The sequence below is a fragment of the Armigeres subalbatus genome, chromosome 1, assembly GCF_024139115.2.
Source record: "Armigeres subalbatus isolate Guangzhou_Male chromosome 1, GZ_Asu_2, whole genome shotgun sequence".
NCBI classification, from domain to species: domain Eukaryota; kingdom Metazoa; phylum Arthropoda; class Insecta; order Diptera; family Culicidae; genus Armigeres; species Armigeres subalbatus.
Window position 1 is genome coordinate 312,041,808 of NC_085139.1, and position 23,299 is coordinate 312,065,106.

At 43.9% G+C, this 23,299-nt stretch overlaps 1 protein-coding gene and 1 non-coding gene across 2 annotated transcripts in view; one reads left to right on the forward strand and one right to left on the reverse strand.

Annotated features, from left to right (window-relative positions):
* The window catches only part of LOC134207928 (protein artichoke), a 203,634-nt gene extending 180,658 nt beyond the window's left edge, over positions 1-22,976 (forward strand). Inside the window, exon 7 of the mRNA XM_062684005.1 lies at positions 20,926-22,976. Within this exon, the coding sequence (XP_062539989.1) occupies positions 20,926-21,675 (750 nt within the window). The 3' untranslated portion in view covers positions 21,676-22,976. The remainder of the gene's footprint in view (positions 1-20,925) is intronic.
* Positions 1,859-1,933, reverse strand: Trnad-guc (transfer RNA aspartic acid (anticodon GUC)). The gene has a single exon. It is a non-coding gene; the product is annotated as a tRNA-Asp (tRNA).
* Positions 22,977-23,299: the final 323 nt, after the last annotated feature.

The following is a 23,299-nucleotide window of genomic DNA, read 5'->3' on the forward strand; positions in this document are numbered from 1 at the left end:
CGATCGTTCCACAGCTGATTTTTGTATATAGAATTAGGCATAAGTCAGTTCAGAATAAACCACCGTCGCGAGAAGATACACTCGTTCATACTTAGTAGTGAAAATAAAGCTAAGTTTTTTTTTCTGTTCGCGTAATAAAGGCAGTGTTTTCTCAAACGTCGCGACTTTCTTTAAGTGTCCGAAAACCGTCTGTTCGATCACGAACTGTGCTCATCGTCGTAGCTGCTGTTGAAGCCTAACAGTGCAGCGTGTGTGCGCCTTTTATTTTGTGTCACTTTTGTTATTCACTGTTCTCGCGCCAACTGCTTGCGTTATGTGCATAGCAGTGGCGCTCTGTGTAAGTCCAATTAGAATTTAAATTTGAATGTTTGTGCACACGTCCCCAATAGTTGTAACATTATTATATAATTGTCCTGCCGTACTAAGAGTCGCCTATAAAAGGCGACTCCTCAAACCATGTGATGTACAGTATCGTTAACGTAACCTCCGAGCTGGCACGCTGCCTCTTGGAGGTAATAAATCAATAGTAAAAGTCATCAAGCAGTTGTTGTTACTCGTCGTCGGAATCCCAATAGAAGTGAAACACAACGTAGGGTCGTCCCACCCTGGACGAAACATTGGCGCCGTGACCAGGATGGCACTTGGAGGATTTCTGGACGACTACAAGCAACCGCTGATGAATTGCACTCCAACCCGTCGGACAGGAAGCAACATCCGTTCACTTCATCCCTCGCTATTCAGTGTGGACTAGTAGCGATCGAACCGGACTGCCACCTTCCAGCCAGTGTGCACATCGATTCGACGGAGGAATATCATCACGATACTGTCACCACAGCCACAGCGCTGTTTTCGGACCGTCAGCGTTATTCCCGGCCGCAGCGCCATTTCGGACAGTCTGCGTCAATCTACCCGGCCGTAGCGCCATTTTGGACCACCAGCGTCAACTCACCCGGCCGTAGCGCCATTTTGGACCACCAGCGTCAACCCACCCGGCCGTAGCGCCATTTTGGACCATCTGCGTCACCTTCCCGGCCGTAGCGCCATTCCGGACCACTGCGTCCAGTTTTCCCTCGGACCGTTAGCGTCAACCCATCCGGCCGTAGCGCCATTTCGACCCTTGCGTCATTTTCGTGGACCACGTCCAATTCCGTTGGCCGTAGCGCCGAATCACAACCTCGTCAACATCATCATCGGATCATCGCATCGAATTCCGTTGGCCGTAGCGCCGCATCTGCAAATTGTCCAATTCATCACCGGACCGTCTGCGTTACCGATCAATATCCGGTAACCGCCCTGCATCAGCCAAACCAAGCGTGTGCACAAATTGATTGCACTATCAGAAACTACATTAGCAATAGAACGATCAACAACAGCAGCCCGAGCCGACCGCAAAGAGGAATCAGAAAACGTTCGTTTTGGGGGGCAGTATGTTCGATCACGAACTGTGCTCATCGTCGTAGCTGCTGTTGAAGCCTAACAGTGCAGCGTGTGTGCGCCTTTTATTTTGTGTCACTTTTGTTATTCACTGTTCTCGCGCCAACTGCTTGCGTTATGTGCATAGCAGTGGCGCGCTGTGTAAGTCCAATTAGAATTTAAATTTGAATGTTTGTGCACACGTCCCCAATAGTTGTAACATTATTATATAATTGTCCTGCCGTACTAAGAGTCGCCTATAAAAGGCGACTCCTCAAACCATGTGATGTACAGTATCGTTAACGTAACCTCCGAGCTGGCACGCTGCCTCTCGGAGGTAATAAATCAATAGTAAAAGTCATCAAGCAGTTGTTGTTACTCGTCGTCGGAATCCCAATAGAAGTGAAACACAACGTAGGGTCGTCCCACCCTGGACGAAACATTGTGGCTCCCCGACGGGGAATCGAACCCCGGTCTCCCGCGTGACAGGCGGGGATACTGACCACTATACTATCGAGGCGCTCGACGAAGACGGAGTAGCAGCATTGGATCTGTTGGAATGGTCTACATAGGCGGCGTGGATGAGCGAATGATGACGTTTCTGACAAACTTTACAACTGTACTTGGAATTGCAGTTTCGCGCGAGGTGATCGTTGCGGAAGCAATTGAGGCAAAGGCGTTTGGAATTAATGAGACTCATTTTCTCGGAGATCGGCAACTTTTCGAATTTGTAGCACTTGATTAACGGATGACGTTGATCGCAAGCATAGCATTTCAGGGAAGGACTTTCGACGGCAGCATGGGAAGAAACTTTCATCGGGAATGACCTTTTGGAGAAAGAGGCTGGGGGCTGCGCTGGCTCTGGTTGATGGTGCTGATTGACGGAAATCGATTCGAGGACCCGCATTAGTGCGCAGCATCATACATGCCTGTTTCCGCTGCACCCGAGCAAGTCCCGTTCCCGCAACGCAGCAGCTAGGACAACTTCCGATTCATCGCATACGACCCAGCCGTCCCTTCTGCATCACCGGCATGGACTTTGCCGGCCCAGTGTACCTGAAAGCAATCCACAAACGAGCATCTCCAGCGAAGGCCTATATTTGCATCTTCGTGTGTTTTAGCACCAAAGCCGTCCATATCGAGCTGGTCGGAGACCTCTCCACATCAGCATTCCTGGCAGCATTCCGCAGATTTGTGTCTCGTCGGGGACGACCTACCGATGTCTACTCCGATAACGGGAAAAATTTCGAGGGGGCAAAAAACGAGCTGGAGCACATTCAACGTTTCTTCTTGGATAGCAACCAAAATATTCACTCCTTCTGCGCGAATGAATCCATCACCTGGCATCTGTGTCCACCAAAAGCGCCGCACTTTGGTGGACTATGGGAAGCGGCCGTAAAAGTCGCCAAAACGCACCTGTACCGACAGCTGGGAAATTCTCGGCTGACTTTCGAAGAGATGACGACACTGCTAACCCAAATCGAAGCGGCAATGAACAGTCGACCACTGGTACCTCTATCTGAAGACCCGAACGATTTATCGTGCCTCACTCCTGCTCACTTCCTAATCGGATCAACAAGCGATTCCAGAGCAAGATCTCACCAGAGTTTCCATCTGCCTGCTCGACCGCCTTCAAGCTACCCAGCGAACGTACCAACAATTTTGGCATCAATGGCGGCGCGAATATTTGCAAGAGCTGCAGCTGTGTGTGAAAATCACAAGCCGAATGACGCTTTTCTGCCTGGTCGAATGGTGATCCTTGTCGACGAACAGCAACATCCAGTGAAATGGCCACTAGCTCGCATCGTAAGTATCCATCCTGGCCACGATCAGCTGACGCGAGTGGTGACCTTGAAGACTTCCGTGGTATCATCAAGCGGCCAATTACAAAAATTTGTCTGCTTCCTTCCTACAACGATGGCGACGACGAAACCGTTCCGGGAGACAACAGCGAACGAAATAATCCTGATGCCGAACGAGATGACAGCGACACCAACAACGGAAAGCAGTAGAAAAACGTCAAGAAGAAAGGGAAATTAGTTGACAGATTGTTTTGCATATAGTTAAGCACCGTACACACTTTGTTTTTTCCTTTTTTCCTGTTGTAATTTTCAGTAGCGGGTATGCACAGTGGGAGAAATTGAATTAAAAATTTAAAATTAAATTATTTCAAGGTGGCGGCGATGTTTAGGATTAGCAATAAATGTAAAACTAGCTTTACGTTAGGTCAACTGGGAGATTGGGGGAGAAAAATATCGTTTGATATATGTACTCATATTGCTCACCAACACACGAACCTACTTCTACTCTGCTGTTAAAATTAAAATAAAGTCAGTTGATAATCGTTGCCCAAATAAAACAGTCGCTTTAAGATTAAAATTCTAGTAGTGCCAATAAAGTGGACTTGTTATTTGCTCGCCGTATTTGATTAAGTGTAACTTGGTGTCCGGAAGTGCTAGTGAGTCAGTGCCGTTCGAGTAGGGTCCTCTGAGGCCACATCCTGCCACTCCCGAGCCGTTGGTGCAACATAAACTGTTTTTCGCTGTCGTCCGATTTGGAATGGTGTTTGCTTTCTCGTAGGTACAATGGGTTGGATTCGATTAATTATCTCACTGTGGTGACGATGTGGATGGATGATGATTGTTGGTTTGGATGCTGGACTTTGGGGGGTCCTGTTGCATATACTAACAACATGACCTGGCTTCACCCAGTTTCAGGTCGGATTCCCAGGTGCCAGCGGAACGGATGATGGTCGAATCAACAGTGAAGCGGGTGCTTCGGAAACACATTACTGTTGGACGGGATACCGGATGATTCGACCAGCAGGAGAATGGATGTGTTATCGAATTGAACACGCCGGTTCGGATGGCTTTCTATCGGTGATACGCCACTGAGCTTGATGGTTCGGGGGCCGCTTCTTACGGCTAATCCTGGTCACGGCACCATGTTGCGGCCAGAGATTGGGCCCTACGTTGTGTGGAAATGGTTGGATCGACGACGACGAATAAACGACACTTTTTACTTTTAAATTTTGAATCTAATTTATTGCCACCGAGAGGCAGCGTGCCTACTCGGTGGGGAACGATAAACACTATATATAAAGTACGGACAAGATTTGCCTTTTATAGGCAATAGAACAATTAAAACAGCACAGACAATTAACAATTAAATTCGGGCGCGTGATCGTTTGGCGCGCAAACCGTGGATGCAGCATTTGCGCGCGTAGCTGTCTATCGAAGCAGGGATGATGTGATGAATGGCTACAAAGCAATATTGTTTCCTATCTGCGCGCGCTGCAGCTCGATGACGCCGTTCGTTGGTGCGAGCGCAAACACCGTCTTAAAGTGGCGCGCGAACATTTGGTCCTTTGATCCGGATTGTGAATTCCCGGTGAAGGTTTTCGGACATTTCGTAAAAGTGGACAATAAAAGTGGATAGTCACGAACAATTCACGGACTAATGGACAAAAAGTGATGATCACAAAGCGGTGAAAATTGTATAGCGGTGACGGTGAATAACAAAACGACAACAACGGTGTTCACCATTTTTCGACACGAAAAACGCCATCGTCAACTGATAAACGCGCCAGAGTGCGGTATTGTGTGGAGCTGATCTGGAGCATTGAAGTTGAGGACGGACATTGCGAAAAGTTGCTGATATACGATCTGGAGCAGGATCGGATTTATGGAACAAGAGCGGAGAAAAGGGAGTAGAGTGCATGATTTGGTGGCGAATTGCATGTATTGCACATTATAGTCTGTGGCTGAATGGCAAATAAATTGATTAATTGCATGTGAGTCCATATTCTTTTGGAACAGTAGCCCTGGTGTCCGCCCGTTAAAGTTTGTTTGGTCTCGGTTTTCGCTGGTTTTTTCTACGATTTCGTTGGTTACAAGGTTGATTCCCTCTGCTGCTGTCAACTAGGGTGGCCAGTTCTGTCATTCCGTGGTCGCGTTGGGTGGTTCGTCGAGTCGATTGTTGTGCAAAGTGAGACAAGAAAGTGCAGTGTTGTGAACTTGGCTTCGTCAGTGCAGTGAAGTGCATTTAATATGAGAACAGTGTTTCCCAAGCATTGTTTCAAGTGCCAGTGAAGTGGAAAATGCCAGATCTCAGAACGCTGAGTAAAAAGGAGCATCAGCTCCGGAAATCGCTTGAAGGAATTCAGCAGTTCGTCGCAAGTTATCAAGCATGCAGAGATGCGCGACAGGTCTGTGTACGTCTGGAGGCATTAGAGAAGGTATATGGGCAGTTCGTCGAAATCCGTATGCAGATTGAGCTTCTTTTAGAAGACGCAGTCGAGAAGGGCGATATTCAAGAAGAAGAAGCGCTGACGGTGGCTAACGACAAAGTGAGGCAGGAGTTTGAAGATAGCTTTTATTCCCTGAAGGCAGACCTGCTAGCCTTCAAAACGGTAGGCTCAAATGTATCAGCGGGTTCTACAAGTCAGCAGCCGGCATCCCAGTTTGCAAAGGTGAAACTCCCGGAGATAAAGCTGCCATCGTTTAGTGGGAAGATTCACGACTGGGTGCCATACCGAGACAGTTTCCGAAGCCTCATCCACGATAATCTCCTGCTTTCGGATGTCGATCGTTTTACCTATCTCCGGTCTTCTTTGGCTGGCGACGCTCTGCAGGAAGTGAGTTCCATCGACTTGTCTGCGGCCAATTATGCGGTAGCATGGAAATCGCTTGAGAGTCGCTACGAGAACAAGAAGCTAATTGTCAAGGCGCATCTCGATGCTCTCTTTGCGGTGGAGAGTCTCAAGAAGGAGAGCTATGGGGGACTCAACCAACTAATAGGTGACTTCGAGAAGAACCTGCAGATGCTTGAGAAGATCGGAGAGAAGCCGTCGGATTGGAGCACCATTCTGGCTTACATGGTGTGTGCCAGATTGGACTTGACGACTTTACGGCAGTGGGAAACCCACCACAACAGCAAGGAAGTGGCTAAGTACAGAGACTTGATGGACTTCCTCAAGAGCCATTGTTCTGTATTGCAGTCTGTGGTGCCGGTCAATCCCATTAGCTCCAACCAGCAACGATCAACACGTCCGGCAATTTGCCACACAACGGTTAAATCGGTGGCGAAATGCTGGTTTTGCAACGAGCCGCGCCATTCCGTGTTCCAGTGCATCAGATTCCAGCGTATGAGCGTGTCGGACAGAATTGAGGCCGCCAACAGGAACAAACTTTGTCGAAATTGTTTATATCCGGGTCATTTTGCCAGAACGTGCGAGAAGGGAACGTATCGTCAGTGTCGTCAGAAGCATCACACACTGCTGCACACTGAACAGTCTGGATCCTCCGATCCACCCACGCAGTCAAGACCTCTGACAGTCAACCAACAACACAGACAGCCACAACAGCGATTTACACCACCGAACCAACAGACTCGGACCGCTAACACTGCCAATACACAAGACTCACACACACAGCCAGCCACAGAACACGCCACCACAAGCCAAACACATGTAGCCTTCCCCATAACACCGACGCAAAACATAATTTTATCCACCGCATTGGTCAGCGTTAAAGACCGCTACGGCAAATCCGTGCTTGCCCGAGCGTTGCTGGATTCGTGCTCGCAGCACTGTCTAATGACTTCAAGTTTCGCTAGCAAACTAAGGCTAGATGAAATGCCAGTCTATTTGGCGATTCAAGGCATTGGATCGTCTCAAATTGCTTCCACCAGGCTGGTTACCGCCGTAGTGAGTCCTAGATCGTTAAATATTTCATCGTTCGTCGAAGAGATGCAGTTCCACGTGCTGCCGGAGCTCACCGTGTCACTGCCTATGGCAAGCTTCTCTGTTGCAACGTGGAATATCCCAGATTCGACGCTTCTTGCGGATCCCAGATTCTTCGAAACAGGACCGATCGACCTTATCATCGGAGCTGAATATTACATGGAGCTGCTAAAGGAGGAAAGACGGAAGGTTACGGATGATGGTCCGACAATGCAAGACACTGTATTAGGATGGATTATTTCTGGTCGTGTTCCTGAAGGTCCTGTTAGTGCTTCATACTCCGTGGTGCACGTGTGCTCAACGGCGGAGATACCGGATCAGCTGTCAAGATTCTGGGAAGTGGAATTGTCATTCAGCTAGTACATTTTCGATCGAAGAGTCGGCCTGCGAGGAATTCTTCGACAAACAACGTTCAGAAACGAAGAAGGCAGATACGTGGCTACATTGACGAAGAAAGAAGGAATAATCAAGTCAAGCAGTCAAGCGTTTCATGAGGATGGAACGGAGGTAAGCAATGAATCCGGAGTTGAAGGTATATTACACGGAGTTCATGGGCGAATATTTGGCCATGGGTCACATGCGAGAGCTTTCCGAGGAAGAAACGAGTGCGTCGTCATATTACTTGCCTCATCATGCTGTTTTGAAGCCGGACAGCACTACGACAAAGTTACGAGTCGTTTTCGATGCGTCGTGTCGGACATCTAGCGGCATTTCCCTGAACGATGCTCTGATGGTGGGACCCGTTGTTCAGGACATGATAGTAGACATTGCACTCCGCTTTCGAACACACCGATTCGCTCTCGTAGGAGACGTTGCCAAAATGTATCGTATGATACTGTTGAATCCTGCCGATCAGCAGCTGCAGAAGATCGTATGGAGAAATAGTGCAGCGGAACCAATTCGAACATTCGCTCTTGTCACGGTTACGTACGGTACGGCATCAGCTCCATACTTACCCACAAAGTGTCTGAAGCGCCTGTCAGACGAAGGACAAGGTGCATACCCCAGAGCTGCCAAGCTCCTCAGGAAGGATTTCTACGTGGATGATATGCTGTCTGGTGTAGATAATATCGAAGAAGGGAAAGAGCTCATCGGCCAGATGATAGGATTGCTGCAATCTGCTGGATTCTCTCTGCGAAAGTGGAACTCTAACAGCAAAGAATTGCTGTCAGCGGTGCCGGAGGAATTGAGGGACGAGCGTTCGATTTTGGAATTGGATTCATCGACCGCTGCTGTGAAAACTCTTGGTTTGACCTGGGAGCCCAACACCGACTGCTTCCGGTTTAGTTCGCCAGAATGGGACGAGTCTGCAGAAATTACCAAGAGAAGTGCCCTGTCGGATGCGTCCCGACTATTCGACCCGCTGGGTCTAGTAGGCCCGGTCATCGTTCAAGCAAAGATTTTCCTGCAGGAGCTCTGGAAATACGACTGCGAGTGGGACGATCCTTTGAACACACCATTACAAGAGCAGTGGCGTGAATACCGGCGGAATTTGGTAGGTCTAGCCGAAATCGCTGTCCCACGATGGATAGGTACTAGTTGCACCAACAAGTTTGTTGAGATCCACGGCTTCTGCGACGCTTCAGTTAAGGCTTATGGAGCTTGCATATACATCCGCACTGTAGCGGTAGACGGAAGCGTACACGTGCATCTACTGACCTCCAAATCTCGAGTGGCGCCGCTCGAGAATTTAAATAAAAACAAGAAGTCGCTGTCCATTCCCCGTCTAGAGTTGTCGTCGGCACTGCTACTGGCACACCTGTACGAAAAGGTCGTCAAAAACATCCACATTGTCGCCAGGCGTTACTTCTGGACCGATTCAACCATTGTCGTTTGCTGGTTGTCATCGTCGCCCTCAAGATGGAAGCAGTTTGTGGCGAATCGCGTCTCCGAAATTCAGCATGTTACGAAGGATGGTGAATGGAACCACGTTGCTGGAGAAGACAATCCTGCAGATATTATTTCCCGTGGCATGTCCCCGACACAACTGCAGTACGAAGCGCGCTGGTTCCACGGACCGAGTTGGCTGATGTTGGATCGGCAATTCTGGCCTGATTCCAAGCAGATCGACGAGAGCACCATCGACAAAGTGAATTTGGAAGAAAAGGCTGTCGTCGCTGTTCTTCCAGCCGTTTCACCAAGTGAGATTTTTGGCCTTCGTTCGTCGCTAGCAGACCTGGTGCGGTTGACAGCCTATATCCGTCGATTCAAATGGAATTCTTCACCAGAAAATCGGTTAGACAAGAAAGTTGGCTACATTAGCCACCCTATAACCAGAGACCGGCGGAGTGAAAAACTGTCGAAATGGCAACGTATGAAAATGCATGAAATAGTGAAAATAATACTGGCATCACTTGAACTTTTTGCTTGCTTCTTATGGATGCAAAAAGTAAACAAGTCGAATTGGAACCGCTTTTGACGGTTCGATTGGAAACAAGATGGCGTCTTCGCCGATCTCTTATTGTAGTATTTCTAGGCTACATCACTTCTCAGGAGTACAACGAAGCCATGAAAGGACTGGTAAAGCAATCCCAGCGAGAAAGTTTTGTTCAGGAGTTTGGGGACATCGCTAAGTATGAGCAGGTACAAGACTCGTCGAGAATAGCTGGACTAAACCCGCAACTTGTTGGAGGGATATTGTGTGTTGGCGGCCGGTTGAAGAATGCAGTAATTCCAGACAGTCGGATGCATCCGTTTATTCTCGACCACCGACATCCCTTCACAAGAGCACTATTTCTTTGACCGACGAGCAGCCAAAAACTTCTTCAGAATTTAAACAGAATGTGACTGAAGTTTCGATATATTGTCAAAATTTCAATCGCATGAAAAGTCCAGCTAAAATGAAAGAAATTTATAAAAACATTTTGAGCACGTCTTTTTCGGCCATTTTGGCTACCGAAACTAGCTGGGACGGAAGCGTAAAAAGTGAAGAAGTATTTGGAAGCGGCTTTAATGTATTTCGAAACGACAGAAATTTTCATGAGTCCAATAGAAAATCAGGTGGGGGAGTTCTTGTAGCTATTTCGACTACCTTTAATTCAGAAATGATTCCTACATCTAAATTTAAAGAATTTGAGCATGTTTGGGTGAAATCATACATCGCAGGTGAAACACACGTGTTTGCCTCGGTGTATTTTCCACCTGACCATGCTCATAAAAGCACGTATGAAAGTTTTTTCCAATGTGCTGAACAAATTTTATCACAACTCCCTCCAGAGGTTAAAGTTCACATCTATGGTGACTTTAACCAACGCAATACCGATTTCATTCTGGACTCTGAAAATGAAAGTATTCTACTCCCAGTCGTTGGGGACAATGAAACATTGCAATTTATTTTCGATTCAACCTCTAAACTTGGGCTTAATCAAATTAACCATATAAAAAACAGACAGCAATGCTATTTGGACTTTTTATTAACTAACGTATATGAAGATTTCTGTGTGACTGAATCATTAAATCCATTGTGGAAAAATGAAGCGTTTCACACAGCAATCGAATATTCTTTAATCATTCACGCCACCAAAGACCCAACGAATATGAGTACGAGGAAGTCTTCGAATACCATTCAGCAGACTATGAAAGAATTAAACTAAGATTAAATAGTATTAATTGGCAGTCAATTATAAGGAATGAAGGAAACATCGATACTGCTGCATACACTTTTAACGAAACTTTACAGCAAATAATTGAACAAGAAATTCCACTTAAGAAAAAACGACGACAAAGAAATACAAAAAGTCCAAGCTGGTACAATAGTCAAATCAAAAACTTGAAAAATCGCAAACAAAAAGCACATAAAATCTACAAGAAAGAAGAGAGTGATCAAAACTTAGCGAAATATTTGGAAATCTGCGACCAACTGAATCTAGCCATCAGTAATGCACTTGAAAAATATAATTCAAAAATTGAGCTTGAAATAAAGTCCTGTCCAAAGAACTTTTTTAATTGCGTAAAAACAAAATTAAAATCAGACAATTTTCCATCTGTAATGCACCTCGACGAAAATGTTGGCGATAGCTCGGAAAAAAACTGTAATTTATTTGCCAGTTTTTCTCAAGAAAACTATACTACATTTTCGGAAGAAGATCGCGACCGCGATTATTTAGAGTTTTATCCAGAATTTTTCAGAGATGTTGGTGTGAATCAAATTCAAGTTCAGGAAATTTTCGACGCTCTAATGAACTTGGATGCTTCGAAGGGACCTGGCCCGGACACGATTCCACCAGTATTTATTAAAAAATAGCAAAAGAACTCACTACTCCTCTATATTGGCTTTTCAATAAGTCTCTGGAATCTGGAATCTTCCCAAAAATATGGAAAAGCTCTTTTCTAGTACCAATATTTAAATCTGGTCGAAAATCAGACGTACGTAATTATCGTGGCATAGCCCTTATCTCTTGCATTCCAAAACTTTTCGAGGCAATTGTCAACGAGAAGCTATTTTTGCAGATCAAAAACAGAGTAACTGACACATAACACGGCTTTTTTAAAGGTCGTTCGACCTCAACAAATCTGCTTCAATTCGTAGACTTTTCATTGAATGCAATGGTTAACGGCAACCATGTAGAAGCTCTATATACGGACTTTAGCAAGACATTCGATCGCATTGATATACCGATGCTGCTTTTTAAACTACACAAAATTGGAATTGAACCACGACTCCTGAAATGGCTTGAATCATACCTAACTGACCGCCAACAAATTATCAAATTTAATGGACACAAATCAAAACCAATTCAAGTAACTTCGGGAGTCCCTCACGGCTCTCATTTGGGCCCTCTTCTTTTTATCTTGTACGTAAACGACATTTCCTTCATTCTGAAAAACATTAAAGTGTTAATTTATGCCGATGATATGAAGCTCTTTATGGAAATAAGAAATGAAGTCGACATCAATGTATTCCGCAATGAAATAGACAAATTCTACATATGGTGCAAGAAAAGCCTATTAGAACTGAATGTAAAGAAATGCAACTTAATATCATTTAGCAGAAAAAGAACAATACCAAACATTTCAATCGCATTAGGAAATCAGAATGTGGAAAAATGTGAAAGAGTAAGGGACTTAGGAGTAATCTTAGACTCTAAACTTTCTTTCGTAGACCACTGTGGGAGATATGATGAGCATGTAATCATTGCTTTGGATTAGTAGAACACATTTGCTTATTCTTAATAACAGTGTAACACAGAGGTTTTACAAGAAGGTAGGAAGTAGATTTGTTTTTTACAAATGTATATTCATCTTGGCAGGATGCCCTGAAAACTGAACGAAAGAAGATGAAAAGATGAGAATTGACAAGAAGGGGTATGCGATTAGGATGTGATTGTGTATGCCAGAAAGAGAAACCATCTATCCGATGAATGCGCGTTGATGATGAAAGGCATTATGATCGTCATTCATTGTCCATTTCTTAGAGCGAAAACACGTAGATTTGGTGTCTGCGTCCAACGCGAGTGGATTCGGCTGATGGTTTAGCTCGGCTACGACAACCACTACAACACAATCATTCACAGGGCTAATAACATGCTAGGGTTCATAAAGCGTTTCTGCTATAACTTTCATGACCCATATACAATTAAAACACTTTATGTAGCTTATGTTAGATCAATAATGGAATATTGCAGTATTGTATGGTCTCCTTTCTCAATCACGCACGAAGAGAGATTAGAATCTGTACAAAAGCAATTTTTACTATTTGCTCTTCGTGAATTAGGCTGGACATCATTTCCACTCCCATCATACAAAGCACGCTGCATGCTTATTGACATACAGACTTTGAAAGAGCGGCGTAAAATAGCAATGGTTTCCTTCGTAAATGATATCGTTTCGCAACGTGTTGATTCACCTGAAATCTTATCAAAATTAAACTTTTATATTCCTTCAAGGCAACTTCGTAATCGCACCTTATTTATAACAAACTATCATCGAACAAATTATGCCAAATTTGGACCTTTGAATCGAATAATGAACATTTACAATCAACACTGCGAAGCTATCGACTTTACAATGTCTCGGCAGAATCTTAAAACATATTTTAATAGAATTCGAAATCGCAACACATAAGACAAAAGATATAACATTTTTTATCTGTACTATTTAATCTCTAGTTAATTTGTTATTATAAATATATGGTAAATACTTCACAATTTATGTATATTAGCATTAAGAAATGAAAATTATGTATATTTATATGTACTAGTCTACGACGGTTGACGAAAATTAATAAATATGGGAATCCACCTAGCGGTGATGGTGCCTTTCTCGTGCATTATAAAAATAGTATTTTGGCCATTTCTCTTGAGCCCAGTCCGATCTGGCCAATTTTCAATAGGAAACAATGGGATAGTATTCTGCGTCGAATGTAACTTGTTGCGAGTAAATCGGTTAAGGATAAGTGCCTGAAAAATTAGTGACATTTTTTTACCCAATTTTTTTTAGAAAAAAAGTGGTATTTTGGCCATAATTATCGAGCCCATAGTCCGATCTGGCTAATTTTCAATAGGAAACAATGGGATAGTATCCTGCGTCGAATGCAACTTGTTGCGAGCGGTGGAGGATAAGTGCCTAAAAAATGAGTGACATTTTTGCATAGTTTTGCGCACACACATACATACATACATACACACATACACACATACACACACACACAGACATCACCTCAATTCGTCGAGCTGAGTCGATCGGTATATAACACTATGGGTCTCCGGGCCTCCTATAAAAAGTTCATTTTCGGAGCGAACATATAGCCTTTATACGTATGTATACGAGAAAGGCAAAACATGCAAAACATAGCCAAAAGTTCAAAATATATTCAAATGTCCAAAATTTATCATTATCCCTATATATGTAGCCCATAAATATTTTTTGTCAATCGCGTTTCATATAGAAGGACTTAACAGATTCGAGTGCAACTGGTTTCATTCGACGGAGCAAATTTCCTAGTTGGACACTATTGTTTTTGTTTTTCAATAAAACAAGCAGTTAGGCTTATATTTTTATTTTTTAATGAACAAAAACACTGTTTGCATTCACACATTGAATCATTAATCATTTTAGCCGTGGCGCAGCCCATTACTATCACAATTGAGTAATTTTTAAGCAGCGTACTAGAATTGCACCAAATCTTTCAACCGTCGAAATGTGGGCAATAAGCACTGCATTTACAACATTAATTAGAATTCAACATACACTGGGGTTGCTTTTTACGCGATTTTTTTACGCGGATTTTGGGATTTACGATTTTTTTAAAAAGTCTTGAAAACACGTAAAATTTACAATGATATGGAAATGCTAATATTATCTTCCAAACTTAGACGTACATGTTCATGATAGAACTAAAGGCGAAAGTATGGAATTGATAGTTCCGTTAGGATACGGCAGGCATGAAGAATGTTTTTATAGAAGTCGATTTGAAAGCGAGCGGAGGGCAATATTTGTGATGGCACATATCGCACGACCTTCATTCTGCCAAACTCCCGTATAAATGGGGAGGGAAGAATTTCAATGCAGGTACGATGCTGGGTCATAAGAGCGAAGGCCGTCATTCCCGAAGGTCATTTGGCCACAGCCGTTAGCCCGAATAAAAAGTGAGAAGAAAGAAGTGAGAAATGAGAAAAAAGGTGTAATATGTGAGAAGTGAGTAGCAAGAAGGGAGAAGTAAGAAGCAAGAAGTGTGAAGTGAGAAGCAATAAGTGAATAGTGAGAAGTGAGATGTGATGGGTGACGAGTGAGAAATGAAAAGTGATAAATGAGAAGTAATTTGTGAGAAGTGAGAAGCAAGAAGGGAGATGTGAGGGGTGGGAAGTGAGAAGCGAGAAGTGAGAAATAAGAAGGGGGAAATGAAAAGTGACAAGTGAGAGCCGAGAGGTGACTAGTGAGATGTGAGAAGGGAGAAGTGAAAAGCGAGAAGTGATAAGTGAAAAGCCAGAAGTGAGAAGTGAGAAGCGATAAGCGAGACGTGACAATTGAGGAATTAGATACGATAAGTGAGATTTAAGGTCAAAAAAGTGAGAAACGATAAGAGAAGTAGGAAATACGTAGTGAAAAATGTGAAGCACGAGGTAAGTTGTGTAAAATGAGAAGTGAGGAGTAAGAAGTAAATAGTGAGAAGTAAGTACTGAGAAGTGAGAAACGAGTGGTGTGAAACGAGAAGCGAAAAATGAAAAGTGAGAAGGAAGAAGTAAAAAGTGGATGTGAGAAATAGGAAGGGAGAAATGAGAAGTAACAAAACGGTAGCGAGAAGTGAAATGTTAGATTTGCAAATCTGTAAGTGTGAAGCGAATGATATGCGAGAAATGAGAAGTAAAAGGTGGAAAGAGATTTTTGAAAAGTGAAAAGTGTGATTTACTTCACACTTCGAGAAAAGTGAGAAGTGAGATGTGAGAAATCAGAAGTGAGAAGTAATATGTCAGATGTGAGATGTAAGAAGTGAGAAACAAGAAGGGAGAAGTCAGAAGGTAGAAATTAGAAGTGAGAAGTAAGAAGTGGGAAGTGAAAAGTGAAAAGTGAGAAGCGGGAAGTCAGAAGTGAGAGATGAGACGTGAATAGTGAGAAGTTACAAATGAGAAGTGAAAAGTTAGAGCCGAGAAATGAGAAGCTACAAGTGAAAAGTGAGAAATTCAAAACGAGAAGTGAGATTATAAGCGTACGATCCGCCTTCCGCGCCTTCCGAAAGGATTGGCGGATGGTTTAAGTGCCACTCCTAATGGAGACCATCCACCTGTTTTAGGGTTGCCCGGCCTAAGACCTTTCAGGGGAAAGGGTTATTATTTTCCAATAATGGAAGGAAGGCGCGTAGAACGACAGGCTATAGGGATTCCAAAGAAATCACTTCCTATTCAAAACACGATCGATCGTTAATAGGATCAAATACAACCTAGTTGATAGCAGAATATCCGCTTAAAGTTGTTATCATCATCGGTTGGCTATCATCTGCTTACCCCGATCAAAATCTGAAAAAAAAAATGGAGAGTGTCCGTCGGTTGGATTCAGGGCCAACCTCCCCAGTAAAACAATCTCAACGGAAAACTACTAAAAAACGATCCCGAGTGACATGAAAAACCTCTACATTACCTCTTCTCGTTTCTGTGAACTAAACAAGTCGGTTTGTCTTTGGTACCCTTTAACATTTTATTCAACCTCTTGATACGGATTTACGGGCTCCTCTGGTTCCGCGCATGTCGAAACTCTCCTCGTCTTCCCGTATGACTAGTCCAATGGGTTACATACACGCAATCACACAAGCTGCGTCCCGTGATACCGTGCGGTATGGCACTTATCACTTTGAGACACGCTAGCCTGTGTACACTCTCCAGCTTCTGCAGGTTACGTTCGACGCTAAGCGCCGAGGCCCAAGCTGGGCCGCCGTATCTAAGAATAGATACTGCAACCCCAGCTAAAAACCTGCGTCTACAGGAGCCTGTACCGACTTACGGTTGTTAACAACAACCAACTCCGTTTTGTGATGAGCTAGCCCCTGCTGCCTTGAGCTCATCCATTCCTCTACTATAGCAATCGCGTGGGCCGCCGTCAGTTCCACCTCCTCAATCGATTCTCCGTAAACCTCCAGTGTTATGTCGTCGGCGAAGCCAACGATCTTAACACCTGGGGGAACTTCAGTCTTAAAACACTATCGTACATTGTGTTCCATAGCACCTGGCCCAGGATAGATCCCTGAGGGACTCCTGCGGTGATAGAAGCACTACCCTCCCCTTCATCGGTCTCGTATAAGAGTACGCGATTCTGGAAATAGCTTTCCAAAATGTTGTACAGGCCCACCGGAATGCCCAACCGGAGAAACGAGAGCGCGATGGCATCCCAGCTTGCGCTGTTGAATGCGTTCTTGACGTCGAGCGTCACTATCGCACAGAATCGAGTTCCCCTCCGCTTGCGTTGTATCGCTACTTCCGCAGTTTTCACAACCGAGTTGATAGCATCCACCGTGGACCTACCCTTACGAAACCCAAACTGATTGCTTGACAGGCCGTTCGTACCTTCGGTGCACGGGGTAAGCCTGTTGAGGATAATCCTCTCAAGCAACTTCCCTGTGGTGTCCAGTAGGCAGATTGGTATGTACACCGATGGGTCACCTGGTGGTTTCCCGGGCTTCGGCAACAGCACCAGCTTCTGTCTCTTCCACCTATCGGGGAAACTGCGCTCGTCCTGGCATCTCTGCATCGTTGTCCTGAACATGTCAGGGTTAGCCATGATCACTGCCTTCAGAGCGAGGTTTGGCACTCCGTCGGGACCCGGAGCTTTGTTCGTATCAAGGGTTCAAGCCACCGCAAGCAACTCTTCGTTCGTCACCGCTGCCGCTTCAGCCGCTTCAGCACTCGCGTTCTGTGGTGCTGGAGGTGGCCAAGGGCTTGTGGCATGGGACGGGAAGAGAGCCTCGATAATGCGATTCAACCTTTCCGGCGACCGTTCGGGAGGTGCCAGCCCCCCTCTGGTCTTTGCCATTACTATCCTGTATGCATCGCCCCAAGGATGAGCATTGGCGTTCAGACATAGGTTGTCAAAACACTTTCTCTTACTGCTACTGATGGCCTTTGGGCCAACTTCGCAGCTTTGAACGTCAAGCGGCGTTGATCCCTCAACTGCTCAGAGCGAGCTCTCTGCATCCTTCGGCCAGCCCTAAGGCAGGTTGACCGAAGGTCTGCGATTGCTGTACTCCACCAGTATGCTGGAGGTCTACCGTTCCTCGGTGATGCCCTGCTCTGCATGCTGGCATCGCATGCACGTGACAGGACAGCTGTCAGTGCGTCCCCTGTAAGACTGTCGGTGTTACCCTCCAGTCCCAGCGCCGCGGTGAAAACTTCGCTGTCGAAGCTTTGGGCCTTCCACCCACGGACCTGACGGGGATTCCTCAACCTCGGTTGCTGCACACCACAGCTGATCACGTAGCGGATGGCTAGGTGGTCGCTGTGGGTGTAGCTACAGAAGGTAACATCAATGAACGACTCCACCCCATTCCTACGAAACGTGCTGGTTGAGCCGTCATTGGCTAACACGACCTCCAACTTTGCTAGAGCCTCAAACAAAGCTTGGTGCAGCGGCTTCCCCACTCCACCGCCCAAGCATTGAAGTCCCCCGCTATGACAACCGGCTTCCGACCTACAAGGTTGGACGATAGCCTATCGACCATCCGGGTGAATTGCTCTATTGGCCACCGTGGTGGGGCATAGCAGCTACAATAAAGCACCCCGTTGATCTTAGCTATGGCGACACCTTCAACAGGTGTGTGTACGACCTTTTGGACCGGAAACCGGCCCGTTGTGCAGATCGCCGCCATCTTGGAGTCGTCCGCGACTCAGTTTCCGTTATTGGCAGGGACACGGTATGGATCTGCAAAAATACCGAAAAAATTAGGCAAAACGTCGAATGTTAATCAACCATTCTTTTGCAAATTTATGTTTTACCTGATAATATTTCATTATTGAATTTTTCCTTCTTTTCGTTATAGGCCGTTCTTTCGAGATTCGCATATTCATATTCATTTGTGTTTCACCTGATTATATATTACAGTATTGACCCGATTTTGTCACTCCCCGATTTTGTCTACCCCCGATTTTATCACGTTTTCGACCCGATTTTATCACGTCCCGATTTTGTCACGTTTTCGACCCGATTTTGTCACCCCAAAAAAGTTTGTCATTCTTTTTATTTTCGTAAATAATACCAAAAACAACATTGATTTTCATAAAATAACTTTCACCGCCTGTAGTTTATTACGAACGGCTTCTGAGTACCTGGGAAATATTCTGTAAGCAATTTCGACAAGAAATAACGGGTACCGTTCACGCATTTGGCCTCTCCAAGGCATAAAATGATTCATATTTGTGGAATGAATTAAAAACAAATGAATATATTTTTTTTCCAATTTTGTCACATACCCTGTTTTATCACCCCAAAATTCACCAGGGGGGTGATAAAATCGGGATATTACTGTATTGTTGAATTTTTCCTTCTTTTAATCAAAGGCTTGTCATTCGAGTTTCGCACATTCATATTTATTTGTGTTTAACTTTATTTTGATTGTTGATTCTTTTCTTTCTTTTATTCATAACCTTTTCTTTCGAGTTTCGCATTTTTATGCCGCATGTGAAATACCAAAAACACTTTAAAACATTTCATTCTAGAATTTTCCTTCGTTAAAACATAGGGTATTTTTCAGAGGTGTATTGTCGAATCAATATTTTTATCAAGGTATTGCTAGGCCTTATTAACTTTAATTATAGTTCCTGAAAATAGTTCTTTACTCATTTTCATCAAAACATATAATTTTTTATATCATTTTAGCTTAACATACCATTTTCTGATGACAGTAATTTTATTTTTATGTGGTCAAAAGATGATACGTTTTTGTTCACGAAATTTACGAATAAACATACATTTATTTTTATTATTAGAAATCGTAACGTTACGCTGCAAAGTAACGAGGGGTATGGAATTGCCAAAATTTGCGTTAGTGAAGATCCATTAATTACGTAACGCAAAAATTTTGAATTTTAAACCCTCCCTCCCCATTATGTCTTACTTTTTGTAAGAAACATTTAAAAAATATGTATGGATCATCACACTTCGCTCAACACCCCTCCCCCTTTAAGCGTTACGTTATTTTAAGGACGCTCCCTTAATTGATTTGTGAACGTTTGTGTTTCATTTTGAAGTCAACTAGTAACCCTCTAACGCCCAAGACCGCCTTCAGACGGGAAACTTATTATTTTTTTTAACTGAACAATAAGATTTCAAAATTGATTTTTGACCTGTTTTTCATTCAACCTTCTGTCATTTTTTCGACCTTTTTTACTTCGATCTTTTGTAATTTCCACCTTTTGTCCTTTGAATTTTTCGACTTTCGATCTTTTTTCCTTTCAATTTTTTGACCTTCGACCTTTTGTTCTTTCGACCTTTTGTCCTTTCTACATTTTATCTTTTCGACCTTTTGTATTCGAACTTTTATCCTTTCGACCTTTTGTCCTTTCGTCCTTTTGTCCTTTCTACCTTTTGTCCTTTCGACCTTTTGTCCTTTCTACAATTTATTTTGACCTTTTGTATTCGACCTTTTATCTTTTCGACCTTTTATCTTTTCGTCCTTTTGTCCTTTCTACCTTTTGTCCTTTCGACATTTTTTCCTTTCGACCTTTTGTTCTTTCGACCTTTTGTCCTTTCGTCCTTTTGTCCCTACGACCTTTGCCCTTTCGACCTTTTGTCCTTTCGACCTTTTGTCCTTCGACCTTTTGATCTTAGACCTTTTGATCTTAGACCTTTTGACCTCTTTTGACCTTCGACCTTTTGACACAGATTCGTTTTTTTCATAGTCTATTGAGGATGAACATATTTGAAAGCAATCCATTTAGCACAATGTTCAGCTAGGTGATGGTAGAAAAGAATATGACATACGTTCATATTAGACTACAGAGAATATTTGATGATTGCATGTGCTCTGTCAAATTTTATTAGAACAAAATTTCAGTTTGAGTAAAGTTTCCTTATATTATGAGGGATTTCACTCGAATTGATATAAATATGAATATCAAAAAGTCGTGTAACATATTTTTCTTGTGTTAATATTTATGATCTCCTAAACCTGAGAAAGTTCAATTGAAAGCAAATCTAAATTTGGTGATTTGAAGCTGCAACAAATGAAAGATTATCTCTGATTTCTGATAGTGTAACAAATTGTACACTGCATGTTCTTATTTTTTCAGGAATATAATCATAACCATAATTGAATGTATTTTCTCTGTTCTATTTTATCATTTCTACAGTTTCGCGGAAAAACCTTAAACCGACTTGCTAATTCCGCTAAATTGGATCGACTGACATCGAACACGCGCTATTTGATTTGCGTGCTGGGGCTGGGAAATTGGCTCTCGTACCAGAACGACATCCACAGTCTGCTGAACCAATCGAACCAGATTCAAAATCAAGTTTTGAATAACCAAAATGGCTTCATGACCGACGAGCTGGATACATCGTTTTCGAACACGCTCCTGTCGCTGATGATGGACACGCCGACGTCGAAATGCACCGAAGTGCGAACGCTGGATGCTATTGGGCCGAATCCGCTCGCCGAGGTGGACGGGATGTCGAGCCAGGGAATTATTCATTCAATTTTAACCCGTCGACTGGGTTTGATAGTGGGCTGCTGCCTGGGGATAATCGTGTTCATTGTTCTGGTTTCGGTCTTGGGTTACCTGAAAATCAAAAAGCAACGGCTGGATGCGGCCAAGCGGCAGCAGCAACCGATGGCACCGGAATTCATCTCGTACCGGCATTTCTCCATTCCGAACGACGAGCACGGTCGGGACGGAGTGGCCGCCGGCGGAGGTGGCACGAACAGTTTCCTGCATAATAATCATCACCATCAACATCAGCATCAGCAGCCAGCCACGACGGTTGATGGACATCCGAGCTTTATATCCGGGGCCGTGCTGGGAACGACCACCACCCTCAACGGTGGAGGCGGAGTCGTCCCGGGCGCAGAGGAACGGAAGAAGATTTATATCGACAGTTGAAAACAGTGAAAGGACCACCTACAAAACGTCAAGCTTTGTCAATTAGGTTGTTGATTCCGCCATCTTGTTTTATGTTTTTGTACACCGATTTATACACGCATACACAAATCGCTAGTCTACTAAATCAGTAAATAAAAGAACGGTTCTGCTTCCTTCTACGAAAAAAAAACACAAATCTACTTAGCAAGACGACATACGGTTCCATTCGGAAGCCGGGGGACTGAACAACGAGCAAAATGCAAACTTACGAAACATACCAATTTAAATCAAAAGCGAAAAAACAAAATCAAAGTAGAAGCAAGCATTCATAAATATTTAGCGGAGAAATCAAAAGTGTTAATGAGCTACAAACAAACCGAATCGCGAGCGAACGAACGAGCAACAAAACGGTATAAATCAAAGTGCAGGCGTCGAAGCGTATATCAGCGCCAACAGAGGGAAGGTGTCAAATTTATGTAAATAGCTTGTCGCGGGGAGGGGCGCCCTTTGGTTGTTCTCGGGCCCGTGCAGCGCCGCGCCGGTCGCAACGTGATCGGTGGGTGGTGGGCGTGGGTGGAGGGGGAGGAAAATCGGAAGAAGTCATTCCCGCTCGCAATGGGGGGAGCGTATCGAAATTTCCAAACTGGAAAAGCGCGAAGAAGATGAAAATGGCTCGCCAAAGTTTGATGATACAACAAGTGAGAACAAACAACTGGGCGCTCGCTGTACGGTACGTTGCGTCAGACTGGATGGCGAGCACGAACGGTAGGTAAATAAATTTTAAATTTTTTCGAGCGCAACAGCAGGCCATGAAGTTGGAAGTGAATTAAGTTCGGGGATATGCTTAGGGTTACCAGAGGCGGTTGGGAATATTGCGTATTTTTGAATGTTTATTTCTTGGTTGACTTACTTCACGATGAAAATAGATTTCAAGAAGAAAATCAGATTATCAATATAATTTGTTTTCCAATCATATGTTCGTTGTAAAACCTGTAACAAGGACAAATTTAAGCAAGATCTGAATATGAAACAATTTTTCTGGGTTTTTCAAACCCCCTCCCCTCATGTAAGATTTTACCCATACGAATCATTTTTTTATATGAAGCGTAAGCAAAAGGAAGACCCCCCCCCTTGCCCATATGTGCTAACGTAATTAATGTACGACCCCTATGAGCTTTCATACGACATTGGAATGAATCTCTAGACGATTTGGATTTGGATGCATCTTTAGACTAGATTCGAATGAATCTCTGGACGACATTCGAACGATTTATTGAATGAGATTTGGATGAATCTCTGGATGAGATTCGGGTAAATCTTTAAACAAGATTCAAATGATCCTCTAGACGACTTTCGATAGATTCTATAGATGGGATTCGGATGAATCTCTAGACGAGATTCGGATGAATCTCTAGACGAGATTCGGATGAATCTCTAGACGAGATTCGGATGAATCACTAGACGAGATTCGGATGAATCTCTAGACGAGATTCGGATGAATCTCTAGACGAGATTCGGATGAATCTCCAGACGAGATTCGGATGAATCTCTAGACGAGATTCGGAAGAATCTCTAGACGAGATTCGGAAGAATCTCTAGACGAGATTCGGAAGAATCTCTAGACGAGATTCGGAAGAATCTCTAG